The sequence below is a fragment of the Pan troglodytes genome, chromosome 14 (assembly GCF_028858775.2).
Source record: "Pan troglodytes isolate AG18354 chromosome 14, NHGRI_mPanTro3-v2.0_pri, whole genome shotgun sequence".
In the NCBI taxonomy this organism is placed as follows: Eukaryota; Metazoa; Chordata; class Mammalia; order Primates; family Hominidae; genus Pan; species Pan troglodytes.
In genome coordinates this window covers 27,525,017-27,546,680 of record NC_072412.2, presented here as the reverse complement: position 1 = coordinate 27,546,680, position 21,664 = coordinate 27,525,017, and the positions used below count along the sequence as shown (strand labels likewise).

Sequence of the window (21,664 nt, the reverse complement as noted above, 5' to 3'; positions counted from 1 at the left end):
TACTTGAGGTGCACCTTTTAGATGAAGCCTGGCAGCTCAAAAAGGATTGATATAGCAAGAGAATTTTAGTGACCTTGAATCATTGATAGGATCCAGTCCATTATCATTGTTATTTTTTAAATGATGACTTGCTCCCATTCCAAAGAAAATATGAGAGAGGAAGTGAGGCACACACAAGGGCTCACGCTTTGTACAAGCGCCTATAAAATGCCTACTTGGGGTAGTTGGAGCTTTTTCCTCCCTTATCATTTCCTTTCAGGAAAAAACTGTCAGTGGGGCACAGCCATTCACCAGAAGAAAGGCAATTTTAAGAAAGTGTTATAAAAGCTGAGTAGTAAATTCTTGAGCCAAAGGGCATCAAGCAGGAATAAAAGGGATCTTAAGCATGCAGGCCCTGGAATGCATGTGAACGGATTGCAAGAGACAATCTTGGCCAGGGCAACCCAAACAAGAAGAGACAGGGCCTTGCACACCACACTGCCTGAGTACCTCGGGGTTGGCATGCTGTCTGCTGCACGTGCCCAACTCCCAGCACCGCTGTCAGGCTTCCCAGGGCTTCGATTGCTTGGCCCCATCCAGCTCGTTAGCAGTAACTTCCTGCTGCACCCTGACACCACTCTTCCTCACTTTTTCCTTTCTCCTCTTCTCCCTTCCGTCCTCTGGGCCATGGGCTGCCTTCAGTTCTTGCCTGAAAAATTCTCTTTCCTCTCACTACGTTATTCTCCTCCCACTAATGCTTTTTTGTTTTGTTTTGTTTTGTTTTTTTTGAGATGGAGTCTTGCGCTGTCGCTCAAGCTGGAGTGCAGTGGCACAATCTTGGCTCACTGCAAACTCCGCCTCCCAGGTTCTGGTGCTTCAGCCTCCTGAATAGCTGGGATTGCAGGTGCATGCCACAACGCCAGGCTAATTTTTGTATTTTTAGTAGAAACAGGGTTTCACCATGTTGGCCAGGCTGGTCTTGAACTCCTGACCTCAAGTGATCTGCCTGCCTCAGCCTCCCAAAGTGCTGGGATTACAGGTGAGAGCCAACACGCCCAGCCCCACTAATTCTTGATGTCGTGAAAGATCTTCTCTCACCTTCCAGGGAAGTGATTCTTCCTTTTTTCTGATGTCTAGGTTTATTTACAACTCATGTCATTGAGCACATCACTTCATTGTTCTCTGGTGTTACATGTGTTTATTTTATAATATCTTAATATGTCTTCTCTATTAAACATAGCAATATAAGATTTATTGAGCATTTACCAGGTACCAAGGCACCGTGTTAAGTGTTTTGGAGATATCTCATTTAATTTTCACAACTATCCTATGAGGTAGGGACATTATTAGATGCATTCCACAGATCTGTTTTACTTAACAAGCACCTGCGAGGTGCCTGCTGCTGCTTTAGAACTTACCTAATGCTAATTTGTTTGCTTTTCATAACAATTCTGTGAGGTTTGCTGAATGATTCTGACCGTTTTACAGACTAATGGATGAGGAAGCTGAGACATAGAGAGGAAAAATAACTGGTCCCAGGTCATAGAGTTAGTGAGTAGCCCTCCAAGGTTCAGACCAGAAGAATTTGACTCTGAAGCCTGCACTCTGCACACTGAACATATGGGCATTTAGCATTGAGCATAACTAAATGTTAGCTCACCTCACTCACAAGAGAACAAATGAGCATCAGTTTTAAATGATATAGTGGGCACCAATAAACATGTATTTAAAACAATGAATATCTGCTCATTCTCAGCCCTTAAAGATTAAGTCTCGGTCAGGCACGCTGGCTCATGCCTGTAATCCCAGCACTTTGGGAGGCTGAGGCAGGCTGATCATGAGGTCAAGAGATCGAGACCATCCTGGCCAACATGGTGAAACCTCGTCTCTACTAAAAATACAAAAATTAGTTGGGCATGGTGGCGCACGCTGATAGCTCCAGCTACTCAGGAGCCTGAGGCAGGAGAATCTCTTGAACCCGGGAGGCGAAGGTTGCAGTGAGCCGAGATCACGCCACTGCACTCCAGCCTGGCAACAGAGCAAGACTCCAACTCAAAAAAAAAAAAAAAAAAAAAAAAAAGATTAAGTCTCTTGAAGACTTCAGTTTATTTAAAGCATGTTTTGAAACATTTTAAAAGCATATTAAAATCACATAAAGCATTTTTTAAAAAAACTAGACATGCCATGTATAAAGGTAAACATTATTCTGAACCCAGATTGGGGGTTACTTTTAAGATATAAGGTAAATTAAAGATTAAGTCTCTTGAAGACTTTGGTTTCTTTAAAGCATATTTTGAAACATTTTTAAAGCATATTAAAAACACATAAAGCATTTTTTAAAAACTAGACATGTATAAAGTTTAAAATTATTTTGAACTCAGATTGGGTGTTACTTTTAAGTTGTAAAGGTCCAGAATGCATGTCCTATCAGCCTAATACTCATATATTTACTTATTTAACAAATATTTATAAGTCACTGCTTTGTGTCTGGCACTGCGCTAGGCTCTGCAAATACAGCAGTGAACAAGAAAACTGAAATCTGAAGAACCAAAAATCTAGAGTAATTAAGTGATGCATGTATTTACCTGAAATACGCTTCTTCAAGCAACAACCCTGTGTGTCCTGCCTTATTCGCTATTATCGTGTCAATTGGTCTAAAAATGGAATAAGGCAAATTAATAAATGGGCAATCAGAAAAATTCGATGGCTCAATCATGGTATCAAAATATCTTTAATACATTGGATAGCTGAAAAGATACACCCTTTGTGCTTTAATTTTCCTATGTTAATGCTGTGCATACAATAAGTTCTCAATTGTTGTTAGCTGTGTATACAGAAAGGAAGAAGAGATAAGGGAAAATTAGTAGGGGCTCCAAATTAGAACTGAGTAAAGAAGCAACTGGGAACTCTTAGAAGGGACTGATATGGTGCAAAGTGTTGAAAGATGAAGGTAATTTAAGACCTATTTACTTTGAAGAGGCAGGTGAAAAGAGAGTAGACAAGCTGAAGTGAATATAATACAGAGAGCCAGAGATAAGAGAGGAAAATGCAGTGTGAAGGGACTAATACCAAGAAGCACCACACAAGAGTTCAAAGTCAGAGATGAATCCTGTTTGACAGTAGTTGCTTTGAGTATGGTCTGATTCCCAGGGGTACATGGACAGCAAAGCTCCTTTTAGAAACATTTCTTTCTGTTGGGCTAAAAATATTTAAGGTTTGCAAACCAGACTTGGAACAATGGTACAGTGTCACCTTTGAGAACCCTTGACCCTGAGTGTCTTTACTCCCTCTTCAGGCCACCTGCCTAAAGGACTGGCAGCTCTCCAAAATAATCAAAAAGTCTCCTTTCTACCTTACACTCTTCCCAGGTTCTCCAATGAGGTCGTAAAATATTTCAAGTTATGACATTGCTGAGCAGGTGCTGCAAGGGGGGCTACTGGCAACCCTCTTCACAGTGGCACTGTAAGGAAGTAACATAAGTTGGCCAAGAAGATATGGCAGAAGGCCTATCTAGTTTAGGTTTGCACTGACACAGGCACAAACCATCTCACAAGTGATTGTGCTCTGAAAGAGTCATTAAAAGTCTGAAAAAAGTAACAAACCCTCCCTCTCTGGAAATATTTGAGAAAACAGAAGGCAATCTTGATCTTAGATGTTTTTAGTAAAGCCTGCCTGAACCAATAAACCATCATCAAACTATTATTTAAGCTAAATTTTTACGATAGCAAAACATTTTTAGAATATTTTAAGGTTAAAGCAGTAGTATTAGAACAACAAAGAGTTCAGAAAGAGTAAATTCTGTCTTAAACAGACTGAGGCTGGAGCAGGAGAGAATCACTCTAACCCAATGATTAATACTCCTTCTTAAATGAAATCTTCTTGATCACTAGGACTTAGTGTTTATCTAACTGTTAGAGGACATCTTTCCTGCCACACTATATCACTGACACCAAATGTCTGCATCTGTAGGCACCACATTCAGATCCTAGTACCTAAGAGGACAGAATCACCTCTGAATTATCAAGTGATTTGACTAGATCCAGGAAAGATCTTAAGGAACCTTAGAAGAGAGAGAGGAATGAGGCTGTTAATACCCAGGGATGAAAAACTGACCATCTGTCACCCTCAGGCTACTAGAATCAGCAGTTTTGCTTGATTCCTTAATAAAATTCCTTAATGAAATTCAGAAATGTCAAATGTCTTTTGCAAAACTTGAGGTGTAGTTGCCTTTTCCTTCTCATGAAATCTATCCTTACGGTACACAATGAATGAAGAACTATTATTGCAGAAAAGAAATGTGAACAAGATATCCAGGGTGTGCGCAGAGCAGTGCCTGTGAGGGTGAGCTGGCTGCTCTACTTAGCACCCCCTGAAACCAGAGCTGATCTGCTGGTGTGATTAGCTAAGCAGCTGTTCTCGCTAGCCCTGTCTCTTCAATATGTGTCATTAAGGTCAGGGGCTCTCTACATCCAGATCAAGGAAAACCAAGCCTCACTGCTGATATGCAAGTAGCTCTTCTTCCCTGCCAGGACTATGTTGCAGAATCAAGGCTCAGTTCTTTTCCAAGGATAAAGTTCTTTTAGGAGGTAGAAGAAAGGAGAGTAATGAAGTAAGAGAGGTAGTGGGGTAACAGCACACAAAAACTAACCTGTTGACATTGCCAAAGTTCAGACCTACAACACTCATCTCAGCCAACAGAGGGAACCTGACTTTAACACAGCCCTATCATGGCAAAAAAAAAAAAATTGAAAATGTTGCTTTATGCGCTTTCTGCAATTCTGCAATTACTTGTTAATGTTTGGCTAGTTCAATGAGATTGAAAAGTACAGTGATAGAGTTCTATAATTTATATTCAGAAAAGTAAAGTAATCCATGAGTAAAGTTCCATTTTGAATTGGAAAGCAATAGAAGCTATTTATGAAGAATCAGTCTGCCCCAAAGTATCTCTTTTTATTGGCAAGATTCCGTTGATTTAGGTCTTGCACCTACATGCATAGGTATACACACACATACATAGCAATATATCCTATCCTAAAGCTTTGCCTAAAGAAAATTTCCCGGATGCATTTTACAGCATAACATCCTCATCTCTATTCAGCCCAGAAAAGCCTCCTGAAAGCTGCTAGCCACAGTAAGGTCCAACTGAGGGATCATACATTGGTCAACACAAACATCTATTCATATGAATAGCAGGGCCCCCTGCTAGTTGTTTAAGTTTAGTGGTGGTGGTAGTGGTGGTGGGGTGTGTGTGTGTTTGTTTGTGTGTGTTAGGTCCTATTAAATTTTTAAATGAAAAATTTAGGACATAAGAAATAGGAGGGCTGGGCACGGTGGCTCACAACTGTAATCTCAGCACTTTGGGAGGCCGAGGTGGGCGGATCACAAGGTCAGGAGATCGAGACCATCCTGGCTAACACAGTGAAACCCTGTCTCTACTAAAAATACAGAAAAAATTAGCTGGGCGTGGTAGTGGGCGCCTGTAGTCCCAGCTACTCGGGAGGCTGAGGCAGGAGAATGGCATGAACCCGGGAGGTGGAGGTTGCAGTGAGCCAAGATCGCGCCACTGTACTCCAGCCTGGGCGACAGAGCGAGACTCCATCTCAATAAAAAAAAAAAGAAAAGAAATAGGAGAGAACTTGTAAATGTGGGCATCACTTTAGAAAAAGGGTTTTTTGGGTTTTTTCTTTATATTTTGTTTTGTTTTTTGTTTGTTTTTTGAGACATGGTCTTGCTCTGTTTCCCAGGCTGGAGTGCAGTGACATGATCATGACTCACTGCAGCCTCAACCTCCCGGGCTCAGGTGATCCTCTCACCTCAGCCTCCTGCATAGCTGGGACTATAGTCACATGCCACCATACCCAGCTATTTTTTTTTCTTTTGTAGTCTTTCTATGTAGCCCAGGCCTCATTTTTTTAAATTGTGGCAAAATGCACATAACATAAATTTTATCATTTTAACCATTTTAAAGTGTACAATTAAGTGGCACTAAGTACATTTACAATGTTGCAAAACCATCACCACTATCTAGTTACAGAACTTTTTCATAACCCCAATCGGAAATCCCATGCCCATTAAAGCTTCTCCTTTTTTGACTATGAATTAACCTCCTCTTTTGATTCTCTCTGTGACCTCTTGCAACACACGGAAATGTACTTTGAACATGGCCAAGATCAGCAGCAAATTTTGTCTGAAGAGCAGTCAATGCTTGAGGGACCAATGGCTGGGAAAAAGAAATGGGGCATGAAGAAAAACAAAGAGAAGAGATACAAAGAGATTTGGGGACATCGAGGGGTTAGTGGGGGTGGTAAACTGTCCCAGCAGTCATCCCAGAGATCTCTCAGAGGCTGTACTCTGTCCAAAGACACTAACCCCAAAACTAAGAGCCAGTGCCTGGGCTCTTAGAGTGAGAGGGATCTCAATCCCTAATCAACAAATTCCTCCCTACACTAAAGATTGGATGACTACAGAAGGAAAACTCATACACTCCCTTAAACATGCTTTCATGCGTTCATGTTTTTGCAAAATAATTAGATGGACTTTTTCCATTTTACATGTCTAGAATCTGCATGGAAATCTCTCCTCCCCTCAAGCATAAACTTCAGACAGTTTAATCAGGACCTAAAGTGGCACATACACAGCAATGCAACTGGGGTCACCACTATGCCCAATTCAATTAAGGAAAATATGCAAACAAATATACTCTCAGATAACTAGTCAGTGAACTCAGTCCACGACTCTAAATTGCTGCTGAAAAAAATCAAAGTCAAGAAAGTTCACCTCCCCATTCAAATGATAAACCTGATTTTTATATAATCTCCTGCTACCAAGGAGACTTAAACAATCAAGACTGTATATTAGTTTAAGTAGCCATCTCATACAACTCAATCATAATTAAACTGAGCATCACTGAGAAACAAAATGAAATGCAGAAAACATACTCTATGTCACGTTCCCTCCCCCACCTCCACACGGTGGGACAGTCTTCTGACTAAATGGGTTTTGATTTGTCCTTTTATTGCCTTAATCTAAAATTGTAAATTGTCATAAAATATAAATCTACTTTTCTTGCCTCAAAAACATTCACTCACTCATTCTAACATAGTCAATATTACAAAGTTTTGCAATGTTTAAGTATTTGAACCCATATAGCTTTTAAACTTTTCATTTAATGGCTCTTTGCCACTGAGAAAGAGGTAAAAAGGGCTACAGTTTCATGTCTTAATGTTTCATTTTTATTTTATTTATTTATTTATTTTTGAGACAGAGTCTCACTCTGTTGCCAAGCTGGAGTGCAGTGGCACGATCTCTGCTCACTGCAAGCTCCGCCTCCTGGGTTCAAGTGATTCTCCTGCCTCAGCCTTCCAAGTAGCTGAGACTACAGGCCCGCACCACCATGCCCAGCTAACTTTTGTATTTTTAGTAGAGACGGGGTTTCACCATGTTGGCCAGGATGGTCTCAATCTCTTGACCTCGTGATCTGCCCACCTTGGCCTCCCAAAGTGCTGGGATTACAGGCATGAGCCACTGCACCCAGCTATATATATATATATTTTTTTTTTATTTAAACGAGGAATATATGAATACATTTCCACTGTACAGAAATAGAGTAAGCTATACAAATTTCCCTTATGGAGAGGTAATACATATTAACTGTTTGATATGTATCTTGTCAATGTTTTTCCATTTTTTAACCTATACGTGTGCATATGTACAAATGTGGGCTTTAAAAATATATGGCCAGATGCAGTGGCTCATGCCTGTAATCCCCCAGCACTTTGGGAGGCTGAGGCAGGCAGATTGCCTGAGGTCAGGAGTTCAAGACCAGCTTGGCCAACATGGTGAAACTCTATCTCTACTAAAAATACAAAAATTAGCCAGGCATGGTGTCAAGTGCCTGTAGTCTCAGCTACTCAGGAGACTCAGCTAGGAGGATTGCTTGAACCCAGGAGGCAGAGGTTGCAGTGAGCCAAGATGGCTCCACTGCAGTTCAGCTTGGGAAAGAGAGCGAGACTCCGTCTCAAAAAAAAAAAAAAAAAATAAATATATATATATATATATATATACACACACACACACATACACCAATGATTTATTCATTCAATAGATATTCACTGACAGTCAACCCTGTGACAGGCATATTAGGTGCTGGGAACAAAACAGGGACCTTGAATTTACATTCTAATGGGAAAATACAGGCAACAAATTTAACAAACAAAACTACTGTCATGTCCCCTTATCCACAGGGGATCTGTTCCAAGACCCCAAGAGGATGCCTGACACCTCAGATTATACCAATTGCTGTCCATCAGAACACGCTCTGTTCATGCCTTCTACCCACAGACTTAAATGCCTTTTCAGGTTTCTTTTTCCTTCTTTCCAATTTCATGGATAGAAGGTTCATTCTTACCATAGATCTTAGCCAACCTCAGCATATGATTTTTTTGTTTTCTTATTAAGTTGAGAACTTTCACCTTTTAACTAAAAGGAAGTACTTCACAGCTTCATCACTATTCGTGTGCTTTGGAGCACATTATTGAGGAAAATAAGTGTTCTGTGAACACAAGCACTGTGATACTGGGACCATCTATCTGGTAGGCCAGCCAGCTCCTAAGGGATTCATAGATGGGTAGCAGCTACAGCGTGGAGATGCGTGCGGGACAAAGGGAAGATTCACATCCTGGGAGGGACAGAGTGAGACAGCAAGAGACTTCATCATGCTACTCAGAATGGTGTACAATTTAAAACTTATAAATTGTTTATTTATGGAATTTTCCATTTAATATTTTTGCACGTTGGTAAACTAAAACCACAGATACAGGGGGACTACTATATAAGCATATGGTATAAATTCTGATAGTCATCACTGTTATGATGAAAATAAAATAAGATAATGGATTACAGTGAGTGACTGGTAGTGGGCTTATATGGGAAACCCAGCATTTCTGAGATAAAATTTGAGTTAAGGTCACACCATATGTCATTTTAAGACTTGCTTTTATTACTTGATATATCTTGGAGGTCTTTCTAAGTCAAAACGTATTGTTCTACCCCACTCTTTTTAGCAGGCATACACTGTAATATGATTTGTATTCCCATAACTTATGTAACTACTCCTCTATTGAGAGAAAAACACTTTCTTGACTAACTTCTTATGGAGTGCAATAGTACTGATTTTCCTGTCTTAAAATGGTCATTAGAATTGCTACTTCATCACACACAAAAAAAGCCCTGTAGGTGACTGGCCATCTTCTTCGGGACTAACGGATCCAAACTTGTGGACAGGCTATGGCCAATCTGAACATAGCACAAGGATTAATTGGGACAGGAGTGTGTGGGTGTGCGCACAAACTTACATGCATGTGTTCACAGTTTACAAATAAACATAGCTGATAGCTAAGGTTATATAGATAATAACCATAGAGTTAGGACCATTTGACACATTTTTAAGTGCCTGAATCATCCTGAAATGCTTTATTAGAACAAGAGCAAAGTTCACAGTGAAAGTGCACAAAGATGCTTTCATTTTAAATATTTAGAAATACGTGTGTTTTTGGCACCGTTTCAAAGGATTCATTTTAACTATAGCCTCTTCAAGGCTTTTAGAAACTATTCTGCTATCATAACTCCATTTTTTTATTATACTTTAAGTTTTAGGGTACATGTGCACACCGTGCAGGTTTGTTACATATGTATACATGTGCCATGTTGGTGTGCTGCACCCATTAACTCATCATTTAACATTAGGTATATCTCCTAATGCCATCCCTCCCCCCTCCCCCCATCATAACTCTATTTTGTAAGTTAAAGTAGTGAAGGAATAGACATTATCCCAAATGAAAGGACCTTTGTCTATGGTGTTTCCCTTATTCAGAGGTTACAGTGAGAAGAATATTATACAGCTTTTTTTTTTTCTTTTTGAGACAGGGTCTTGCTCTGTGGCCCAGGCTGGAAGGCAGTGGAGTTACCATGGCTCACTGCAGCCTCCTCCCAACTCTCCCACCCCCCCAAGTAGCTGGAACTACAGGCACATGCCACCATGCCGGGCTAATTTTTTTTATTTTTTATAGAGACAGTAGTCTCACTGTGTTGCCCAGGCTGGTCCTGAACTCCTGGGCTCAAGCTGTCCTCCTGCCTCTACCTCCCAAAGTGTTGGAATTACAGGCATGAGCCACTGCACCTGGCCTATATGGCATTTTTCATCACTGTCCCCAGTCTTATTCTTTTCTCAGTGCTCCTGTTCTTTCTCTGTCTTTTTCATGGCTAAAGCGTTAATTGTCTTATCAGGGCTTACACTGCCATCAAGTCTCCTTTAGATGCTATGTTTTGCAACATTCTCATATTCTCTTCCAGCTTAACATATTATTGCAAGGCTGCTTTTCACTGTGTCTCAAATTATCCCATACGTCAACTTTTTTTTTTTTTTTACATTCACAAAGGCTTTGCCATGAGGCTTGATCTTAGGGTGAAATTCTCAATAAAGAAGAAACCACATGGTAACCATTCAGAAGCACTGAAATCACTCATCTTTTTAGTGTCATTTATGGATTAATTGTTTTTCATTTTCCTTTTCTTTTTTGGAGATGGAGTCTCGTTCTGTCATCCATGCTGGAGTACAGTGGCATGATCTTGGCTCACTGCGACCTCCATCTCCTGGGTTCAAGCAATTCTCCTGCCTCAGCCTCGTGAGTAGCTGGGATTACAGGTGCCCACCACCACGCCTGGCTAATTTTTGTAGTTTTAGTAGAGACAGAGTTTCACCACGTTGGCCAGGCTGGTCTTGAATTCCTGACCTCAGGTGATCCGACCCCCTTGGCCTCCCAAAGTGTTGGAACTATAAGCATGAGCCACCGCGCCTGGCCTTCATTTTCCAATTTTGTCAGCCTTTGCCATTTTACTCAACTTGAATTTATGTTCCTCAGACATAGTTTTCCAAAAATCCAAAGTTTGACTGGATATATAAAATCTCCTTTGTGGAAAGTCAATCTGACATCTTGCCTCTAGCTTTCCTGGGTCACTTTTAGCCATTTCTATATTTTGGCTCTTCTGGTTCTTAGTTCGGACACTGCTCTTAGCTAATCAATTAAAGGCTGCCAATCTAGCCAGGCGCAGTGGCTCACACCTGTAATCCCAGCACTTTGGGAGGCTGAGGCTGGTGGATCACCTGAGGTCAGGAGTTGGAGACCAGCCTGGCCAACGTGGTGAAACCCCATCTCAACTAAAAACACAAAAATTAGCCGGGTATGGTGGTGGGCACCTGTAATCCCAGCTACTCAGGAGGCTGAGGCAGAAGAATCGCTTGAACCTGGGAGGTGGAGATTGCAGTGCGCAGAGATTGCACCATTGCACTCCAGCCTGGGCAACAAGAGCAAAACTCTGTCTCAAAAAAAAAAAAAAAAGCTGCCAATCTAAAGATATGATTATTTACTGTGTACCTAGAACTGTATACATCAACGTCACCATCGTCATCATCATCATCACCATTGTCATCATCATCATCATCGTCATCATCATCATCATCATAGCTATCATCATTATCATCATCATCATCATCATCATCATCATCATAGCTACCATTTATTGAAAACTATTATGTGTCAACTTCAAAGAACTTATCCTTTAGTTGGAGAGCCAAGACAATCATAACAATAACAAATGGCCGGGCATGGTGGCTCACGCCTGTAATCCCAGCACTTTGGGAGGCCGAGGCAGGTGGATCATTTGAGGTCAGGAGTTCAAGACCAGCCTGACCAAGATGGTGAAATGCTGTCTCTATTAAAAATACAAAATTAGCCGGGCATGGTGGCTCATGCCTGTAATGCCAGCTACTCAGGAGGCTGAGACAGGAGAATCACTTGAACCCAGGAGGCAGAGGTTGCAGGGAGCCGAGATCGTGCACTGCACTCCAGCCTGGGCAACAAGAGCGAAACTCCGTCTCAAAAAACAAACAAACAAACAAATAAATAAATAAATAAATAAACAGACAAAATTCACTTTTTATTTTATTAAACTTAACATACATGCATTAATTGCCTACTCTGAGCCTGATCCTTTATTATATTCTAGAGAAAATGAAAATAAGCAACACATAATCCTCACCTTTGAAAAACAAACATAATAGGTGCAAAGTCAGTTCATAAATGTGCAATGTGAGTGGTATAAAATAACATCAGATAAAAATTAGCACTTCTGATGACTAATCAGGGGAGATTTCATGGAGGAGATGTCATCTGAATTGGACTTTGATGAATAAAAAAGAGAGTTTTGATGACAAATATTAGTTTGGCCAAAGTGGATGAATATAATGTTCTCTAAGTCAACAATACAGATGGTCAACTGAGCAACAAAACAGAAGTTGCTGGTCAGACTAGTAGGCCCATTTAGGAGAGCAACAAGCCACTTTTGTGTGTGGGGGGAACAGGAGGCAAAGACATGGCCTGCATTTATGTAATCAAATAGGTGAATTCAAAAGCTCTACAGATTTATTTACTCAATGGTGAATTGGATTAAAATTATATTCCATGCTCTTCCCTGGGCAATATGGTGCTCACACATAAAATGCCAAGATTGTCCTTCACCTTAAGGTATAATGGGAAGAAATAAAGCTATCTACAGAGTCCCTTGAAAATTACACCTTTAAAATTGACAGTTGGACACTTGAAAATTTAGACCACATCCCATGAATAAATTAGGCCATCATGGTCAAAAACTTATCCACATCCTCCATTAGCAACCAACATAATAGGTAATTCAAATCCTCACACTGAGTTTCATCGTCAGATACTTTAGAGAACACCACACGTTTCTACAAAAACAGCCCAGTGTAAAGTTTTACTTGTCCTTTTGGGGCTAATGCTTTAGCAAACGCATAAAACCACCAGAGTTTGCATTCTAAGCTCCAGGAACTGAGGCTTTTTGAACCTTAAGATGACAAAATTAACTGACAGAATTTTATAAATTCTGAGGTGAGCTTGGCATGCTGCAGATCATCAGTCCATGCTACCACCCAGGGAGTTAGCACTAATAACTAGCTTAGCTTCATCATATTCCACAAATATTGCAAAGCTCACTCCCCTCCTCCACCCTCTACATGACATTTTCCATTGTCTTCATTTATGTGGTCATTTTCCTCAGTTACTGAAGGTCAGCTGTCTATCGGCCTGCACTAGACACTGGGGACTCAATAATGAATAAGGTAGAGTTACCATTCTCCAGGAGCCCACAGTGGAGTGGGCAGATAAGAAAGTCAGCAATTTTATGACAAAAAGGTAAGTGCCAGAGTAGGGGCATTCACAGGGTGATGCAGGAGTAACAGAGACGGGGTCCAAGAGCATCAGAAGATGCTTTCCACTGGGCGTGGTGGCTCACGCCTGTAATCCTAGCACTTTAGGAGGCCAAGGCAGGTGGATCACCTGAGGTCAGGAGTTCAAGACCTGCCTGGCCAACATGTTGAAACCCCATCACTACTAAAAATACAAAAAATTAGCTGGGCGTGGTGGCAGGCGCCTGTAATCCCAGCTACTCAGGAGGCTGAGGCAGGAGAATCTCTTGAACCCAGGAGGCGGAGGTTGCAGTGAGCCAAGATCGTGCCATTTCACTCCAGCCTGGATAACAAGAGCAAAACTCCATCTCGAAAAAAAAAAAAAAAAATGCTTTCCAGAGTAGCTAATCCTGAGCTGAATATTAAAGAACAAGCAAATGTTAACCAGGCATCAAGGGAACCACGTGTGCAGTCACTGAGGCTTAGAACAAACTGCAAATAGATTAGTATGGCTCATACCAAAGACACATGTAGGGATGCAGCAGGCAGCAAAGCTGGGAAGATAGGAAGGGGCCAGATCATGAAGGTCCTTGCTTAGTAACAACATAAAAGCTTATCCCCATGTACATACTCTAAGTTATGTCAAATATATCTTGCATCCATGTTTTTATTGGCCTTCACAGTAGATCTATATAAGTTGATCTGGTTGCCAACATTTAAGAATCATGAGCTTTAACATTAAAAAAAAATTCAAATTTCTGCCTTCTTTCTAAAACTCAGAAGACAACACCAGACTCAAGTCCCCAAATTCTCAATAGGTTGGAGCTAAGCAAAGGCTTCTGCTTTTAGGTGGGAGACAGGCTTTCTATTCTCCAGAGACATAGTCCCCCTTCCATTATTTTATCCCCAACTCATTTATATTACGTGCCTGGCTCCTGAAGACATCTATGTTTGCAAGTGCTACTCTATGCCCTGTTGGTCCATCGGATACAGCTTCTTAGAGTAAAGAGAAATAAATAATGAGTTTCCATGGGAATTGTTATGTCTTCAGTGGTTAAAAAATCTGTATTTAGTGGCAGAAGCCAAGGAAATACACAAACAAGCACATGGAAATGACTTAGGCTATCCTTTAGAAGCAAGCAAGCAGGCCTACAATTAAACTATCTCAGAAACACAAAGCAGAGTATCATGTTTATAAGTGAGTTCTGGCTGAGCACGGTGGCTCACGCCTGTAATCCCAGCATTTTGGGAGGCCGAGGTGGGCGAATCACTTGAGGTCAGGAGTTCGAGACCAGCCTGGCCAACATGGTAGAACTCCCATCTCTACTAAAAATACAAAAATTAGCCAGGCTTGGTGGTGCACACCTGTAATCCCAGCTACTAGGGAGGCTGAGGCAGGAGAATCCCTTGAGTCCGGGAGCAGAGGTTGCAGTGAGCCGAGGTTGCACCACTTCAGTCTAGCCTGGGCGACAGAGCAAGACTCCGCCTCAAAAAAAAAAAGTGAGTTCTACATGTTAGTTCTAATGACTAATACCCAAAAAGGAAAGAGAAAATTCAAATAGAGTGACCTCTCAAAGACCTCAATACTATTTTGCATAACAACAAAATTAAAATCTATCTAGGAATAAATATAACTAAAGAAAAACATGATATTTAAAGAGAAAAATCATAAAACTATTAAATGACATAAAAGAAAACCTAAATAACTCAAAGATACTCAATATTCTTCTACAAAAACACTTATTGGTAGAACCATATTGCCATTTTTGTACGTCAAAGTATTGGCAATTCCATATGGTTCCACCTAAAAATAAATATGACCATTTCCCCCAAATTATAATGTAATATGAACTCAGTGGAATTCCAATAAACATTCCAATTGTGCTTTTTACAGAATTTGACAAGCAAAATCTGAAGTATAAAGTATTGAAGTATAAAGGGCCAAGAATAGTCAAGACCATTTCGAAAGCTATCTGGTGAGGCCATACCAGATATCAAGATGTGTTATCAAGCAATCATAATTTAACTTATGTGGTACAGGGATAGATAAATAGGTCACTGTGAATAAATAAAGAGCCTAGAAACAGAATCACAAATACACAAATACATGGGAGCTTCAACATAAAAAATTCAGATAGTATCTGAACAGAGCTGGCACAACGACTTAGTGTTAAAAGAAGATCTTATTCAATAAATGATGCTGGGATCATTGGCTATTTATATGGTAAAAATTAGGTCCTTACTTCACACCATACACATACCCCTCCCCAAAAGAAAATCTAGGTCGATTAAAAACCTAAATAAGAAAACACAAAATATTAAATGAATCTCTTAAACAGATTTTATGAAGAAAGTATACAAGGTGAACGCTTTATGATATCAGGGTAGGAAAAGAGTTCTTAAGTAACAAAAAGCACAAAAAGTATAATAAAAAAATACTGATAAATTTGATTATGTTAAAAAATTTAAAGCTTTGTATTAAAAATTCACCATGGCAGGGACTGTGGCTTACACCTATAATCCCAACTACTCAGGAGGCTGAGGCTGGAGGATCACTTGAGCCCAAGAGTTCAAGGCTGCAGTGAGCTATGACCTTGCCACTGCAGTCCAGCCTGGGCAATAGAAAGAGACCTCATCTCAATAAATAAGTAAATAAATAAAATAAAAATTTACCATAAGTGAAATTTAAAACACTGTTCATACAATGAAGGAAGACTTGAAACGTATTAAGCCAACAAAGAATTAGCATCCCAAACATATAAAGAACCCTAAAATCATTGACGAAAAGACAAATAGGACAACAGAAAAATGGGCAAAGGATAGAAACAGGCAGTTCACACAAAGAGAAACCTGAATGGCCAATAAAAATATTTCACCTAACTAGTAATCAGGGAAATGTAGATTAAAACCACAGCAAGATACAATTTCACATCAATCATTTTGCCATCAATTAAAAAGCATGGACTGGGAGCAGTGGTTCACCCCTGTAATCCCAGCACTTTGGGAGGCCAAGGCCGGCGGATCACTTGAGGTCAGGAGTTCAAGACCAGCCAACATGGTGAAACCCTGTCTCTACAAAAATACAAAAATTAGCCAGATGCAGTGGTGGGCACCTATAATCCCAGCTACTTGGGAGGCTGAGAGAGGAGAATCACTTGAACCCAGGAGGCAAAGGCTGCAGTGAACCGAGATTGCACCACTGCACTCCAGCCTGGGCGACAGCAACACTCCGTCTCAAAAAAAAAAGGATAAATATAAAAGCATTGCTGAATGGGAAAACAATCAAGTTGAAAAGGATATATAATCTATAATACCTGTTATTTAGAATTTTTAAGCACACAAAATAATATTCTGTATTCTGTACAGATATATACCTATGTAGAAAAAGTACAAAAACATGCATGTGGAAAAAGTACAAAAACATGTACTATGTAGAAAAAGTACAATTTCAGGTACCTCTGGAGAGAGAGGGTAAAGGAAGGGATAAAGTATCTATAAATCTCATTTCATATAAAAGACAGAAATGGGTCTGCCTAAAGCAAATATGGCAAAATGTTGACCTCTGATCATCTTAATGGTAGATACATGAGTTATACTTTTTCTGCACTTTAACATTTTTGAAAGTGCTCACAGTCAAAAAAATTAAAATTAAACTAAAAATAGAACCACTTTAAAAATGTATTTTCCTCAGCAGAACAGAGCCTGTATCCTACGATTTGGGTCATATAAAGTGAGTATCAACAGATTAAGGTATTAGAGAAACCTGGGGAGACAACAATGAATTAAGTATGAACAAAAGATCTGAAGAATGGAGACAAATTATAGGGGTAATAACATGCTTATTTTCGTAAGAAGGGAAATAAATGCAAGAGTGGAGGATGAGCAAGGGCCTGATGACAGTTCTGAGCGTCTGAGTGGCCTATCTGATGGGGAAGCATCAATGTCTCTGTGTCATTTGTTATAGCACAATAGAGGGCATATCAGAAAGAAGAGCTTTGCCTGTTGAATTTGGACACCTTCTCACCCCATCTCCTCTCCTCCTTGGGCTAGAAAGAGGAATCTGTGCCAGATGATGTTAGCTCATGAGCATCCTGGCTACCATCTCTCACCTTTCATAATTACACACTCTCCTTGAGTGAAATCCAAGTCCTTTAACTTTATTTACTCATGGTGCCAGCCTGTTTGTTGTTGTTGTTGTTTTTTCCAAGTTTTAGTGGAGATGGAGTCTCATTATGTTGCCCAGGCTGGTCTCGAACTCCTAGGCTCAAGCAATCTGCCCACCTCGGCCTCCGAAAGTGCTGGGATTATAGGCATGAGCCACTGTGCCCAGCCCATGATGCTATCCTTGAGTTGGGATTTGAGTGATAGAAAATTGGCTGAGTTTCAGATCTGCTGCAATGGAGATGATTGTAATGATTGTAGGTAGCAAGATAGCTGCTCTTATAAATGTTCATTGACCCCGAGCAACTGTACAGCCACACTTTTATTTTCTGTGATTGCCACTTGTACTATATCTTATACTTCTCAAAGCTTCAATGCTTCCATTTAAGCTATCTCAATTGATCATGAAATAGGTGGAGCAGGTATTATTCTCATTTTACCGGTAAGGAACTTGCCACAAAAAGATTAAGTGACTTAGCCAGGGTTATGGGGAAGAGCTGTCATTTTTTCCCTGTTATCTGGGTTTAAAATATTGGAATCACCTTGGACTCATCTCTCTCTTTTTCTATTGCTGTATCCAGTAAAGCACCAATTCCTATAGGTTGTTTCTACAAAGTATCTGTTTCCATTTCTTCCTCTCTACTTCCTTTCCCACCATCCAGATTTGAGACCTCATCATTCCTTGCCTGAATTACAACTGATGAGCAGGACTTGCAGATGCTATGCTTTCCTCATTCCAGTCCAGCTGTATTCTCCTTCTAGACTGAACGTCCTTAAATGTCGCTTTCACTATGCTCAAAAATCTTTGTGATTCTCTTTCCTTCTACATGGAATTGAAACTCCTCAACCAAGATTTCAAAGCTCTCCTTAATCTGAATTCACCTTTTCCAGTCACCTACTCAAAACAGGTCTTTTGAAATAAAAATGGCTAATACACACATGAAAAAATGTTCAAAGAAATACAAATTAAAACAATCATTTTCATCTATCAAATCAGCAAAGTTTTGTGTTTTTAATTTTTTAGACGATACTGCTCATCCTCCACTCTTGCTATTTATTTCCTTTCTTACAAAAAAAAGCAAGTTATTACCCTTATAATTTGTCTCCATCCCTCAGATCTTTTGTTCATACTTAATTCATTGTTGTCTCCTCTGGTTTCTCTAATACCTTAATCTGTTGATACTCACTTTGTAATTCTCCAAAACTAGAATTTGTAGGCAAGGATTTCTTCTGCTTGATAGTGTATCACCAGTATCTAGAATAGTGTCTAGTACATAGTAGGAGCTCAAAAAATATTTGTTATATAAATGAACAAACTGTGTTTTCAGAAAGTACACTTTAGAAAGACTAAAGAAACAACATCTGGGAGGTGAGATTGTAGGTGTTTGGAGTTTGTGTGTTTTTTACATTTCTTTTTTTTTTGTTTTTTGAGATGGAGTCTTGCTCTGTCACCCAGGCTGGAGTGCAGGGGCACCATCTTGGCTCACTCCAAGCTCTGCCTCCCGGCTTCAAGCGATTCTTCTGCCTCAGCCTCCCGAGTAGCTGGGACTACTGGCATGAGCCACCACGCCCGGCTAATTTTTGTATTTTTAGTAGAGACGGGGTGTCACCATATTGGATAGGCTGGTCTCGAATTCCTAGACCTCATGATCCACCCACCTCGGCCTCCCACAAGTACTGGGATTACAGGCATGAGCCACCGCGCCCGGCCTTTTCCATTTCTTTAATTGGCAAATAATAATAATTATATATATGCATGGGGTACAGTGTGATGTTTTAATATTAATACATGTATACAATGGGAAGGATCAAATAAGTCTGATTAGCATACCCATCAGCTCAAATATCATTTATTTGTGGTGGGAACACTTAAAATCCTCTTTTAGCTATTTCGAAGCGTGCATTATTTTTATCTGTTGTCACTTTGCTGTGTAATAGAATGCCAGAACATATTCCTCTTATCTAACTGTAACTTTGTACCCAGTGACCAATATCTTCCCTGTCCGTATCCAACTCTCCCCACCCCAGCCTGTGGTAACCATCACTCAACTCTCTACATCTATGAGTTCAACTTTTTTAGATTCCACATATAAGTGAAATCATGCAGCATTTGTCTCTCAGTGCCTGGCTTATTTCGCTCAACATAATGTCCTCTAGATTCATCCATATTGTCATAAATGACAGAATTTCCTGTTATTTTTTAAGGCTGTAGTATTCCATTTTATATATACATCAAATTTTAAAAATCTATTCATCCATTGATGGACACATAAGTTGCCTCCATATCTTGGCTATTGTGAATAATGCTGCAATAAACATGGGAATGCAGACATCTCTTCAGCATCCTTGATTTCAACTTCTTTGGGTAGATACCCAGTAGTGGGATTGCTAGATCATATAGCAGTTTTCTTTTTAGTTGTTTGAGAGGCTCCATATGGTTTTCCAAAATGGCCGTAATAATTTATAATGCCACCAACCGTGTATAAGGGTTCCCTTCTTTCCACATCCTCATCAACACTTGTGATCTTTTATCTTTTTAATAATAGCTAATCTAATAGGTGTGAGGTGCTATCTCATTTGGTTTTTTTCTTGTTTTTTGAGACAAAGTCTCGCTCTGTCACCCAGGCTGGAGTGCAGTGGCACGATCTCAGCTCACTGCAACCTCTGCCTCCCCAGTTCAAGTGATTCTCCTGCTGCAGCCTCCCAAGTAGTTAGGATTACAGGCATTCGCCACCACACCCCGCTAATTTTTGTATTGTTAGTAGAGATTGGGTTTCATCATGTTGGCGAGGCTGGTCTTGAACTCTTGACCTCAAATGATCCGCCCACCTCGGCCTCCCAAAGTGCTGGGATTACAGGCATGAGCCACTGCACCTGGCCTCTTTTGGTTTTGATTTACATTTTTGTGATTGGAGATGGTGAGTATTTTTTTCATATAACTGTTGGCCATCTGTCTTCTTTTGAAAAATGTCTATTTGATTTCTTTGCCCATTTTTAAATAGGATTATTGGTTTCCTTGTTATTGAGTAGTTTGAGTTCCTTATATATTTTGGATATTGGCTCCTTATCTGATGTATGATTTGCAAATACTTTTTCCCAATCTGTAGGTTGTCTCTTCACTCTATTAATTGTTTCCTTTGCTGTGCAAAAGGTTTTTAGTTTGATGCAATCCCATTTGCCTATTTTTGCTTTCGTTGCCTGTGCTTTTGGGGTCATATCCAAGAAATCTCTTCCCAGACCAATATCGTGGAGTTTTTCCCCCACATTTTCTTCTAGTAGTTTTATAGTTTCTGGTCTTACATTTAAGTTTGTAATACATATTGAGTTCATTTTTATATAAGGGATGAGAGAAGGGTCCATTTTCATTTTTCTGTATGTAGATATCCAGTTTTCCCAACACCATTTATTAAGGAGACTGTCCTTTCCCCATTGTGTGTTCTTGGCACCTTGTCAAAAATCAGTTGACCATAGATGTTTGGGTTGATTTCTGGGCCCTTGCCTATTCCGTTGGTTGATGGATCTGTTTTTATAACAGTACCATGCTGTTTTGATTATCATAGCTTTGTAATATTACATTTTCTTTTTTAAGCTTTCAAATATTTCTCAACTTTTCTATATTGAGTACATCTTTCATAAGAGAAATACAAACTATTTAAACTAATGAAATACAGCCTATAGTCTGGCCAGGCCTGTTTTATCACTATTCTGGAACAAGTACTCAATTCCTGTTTATTTCCACATCATGCCATTTCTCATGCTTCCGTTTCTCATTTCACCTCTGACAATCCTTCAAACCTCAACTCGAGGCCCACCTCTTCTATGCAGCCTTCCCCACGTACACCCTTCCTTACTGATCTCCTTCCCTGTGCCAGACCTTCCACTTAATTAGGTATACTGTGCTACATTCACTCATTCTCTTTCATTAAACATTTTCTATTTGCTGGCTTGTGTGTGTGAGTGTATGTGTTGAGCATGTGTGGGAGAGAGAGAATGTAAATGTGTGTGTTTGGTATGAATTAATTTTTCCTTCTCAACAGATACCATGTCTTAGCCTGCCCACATCTTAGCCTGCTGTTTGTTTTGTAACACGAACTGATGGCAGAGTAAATACTCAACAGACCCTTGGTGATAGTACAAGGTATTGAAGCTTCAAGGTCTTGAAGCCTTTCAGGGGTCTGAAAATTCTTGGGGCTCCTTCCACTGCACTGTGCTCTGTAGTAACCCTTAAGCTTACATTTACTGAGCACTTACTATGTACCATGGGCT

General features: G+C 40.0%; 1 protein-coding gene across 12 annotated transcripts in view; it reads left to right on the top strand.

Moving 5' to 3' along the window:
* The window catches only part of FLT1 (fms related receptor tyrosine kinase 1), a 195,012-nt gene that overhangs the window by 115,290 nt on the left and 58,058 nt on the right, over positions 1 to 21,664 (top strand). The window contains exon 15 of one of the 12 annotated variants that reach the window (XM_003314093.5): positions 11,416 to 12,048. The exons of the other annotated variants lie outside the window; for them this stretch is intronic. Within the exon in view, the coding sequence (XP_003314141.3) occupies positions 11,416 to 11,501 (86 nt within the window). The 3' untranslated portion in view covers positions 11,502 to 12,048. Of the gene's footprint in view, positions 1 to 11,415; positions 12,049 to 21,664 lie in introns of those variants that run through there. 12 annotated transcript variants of the gene reach the window in all.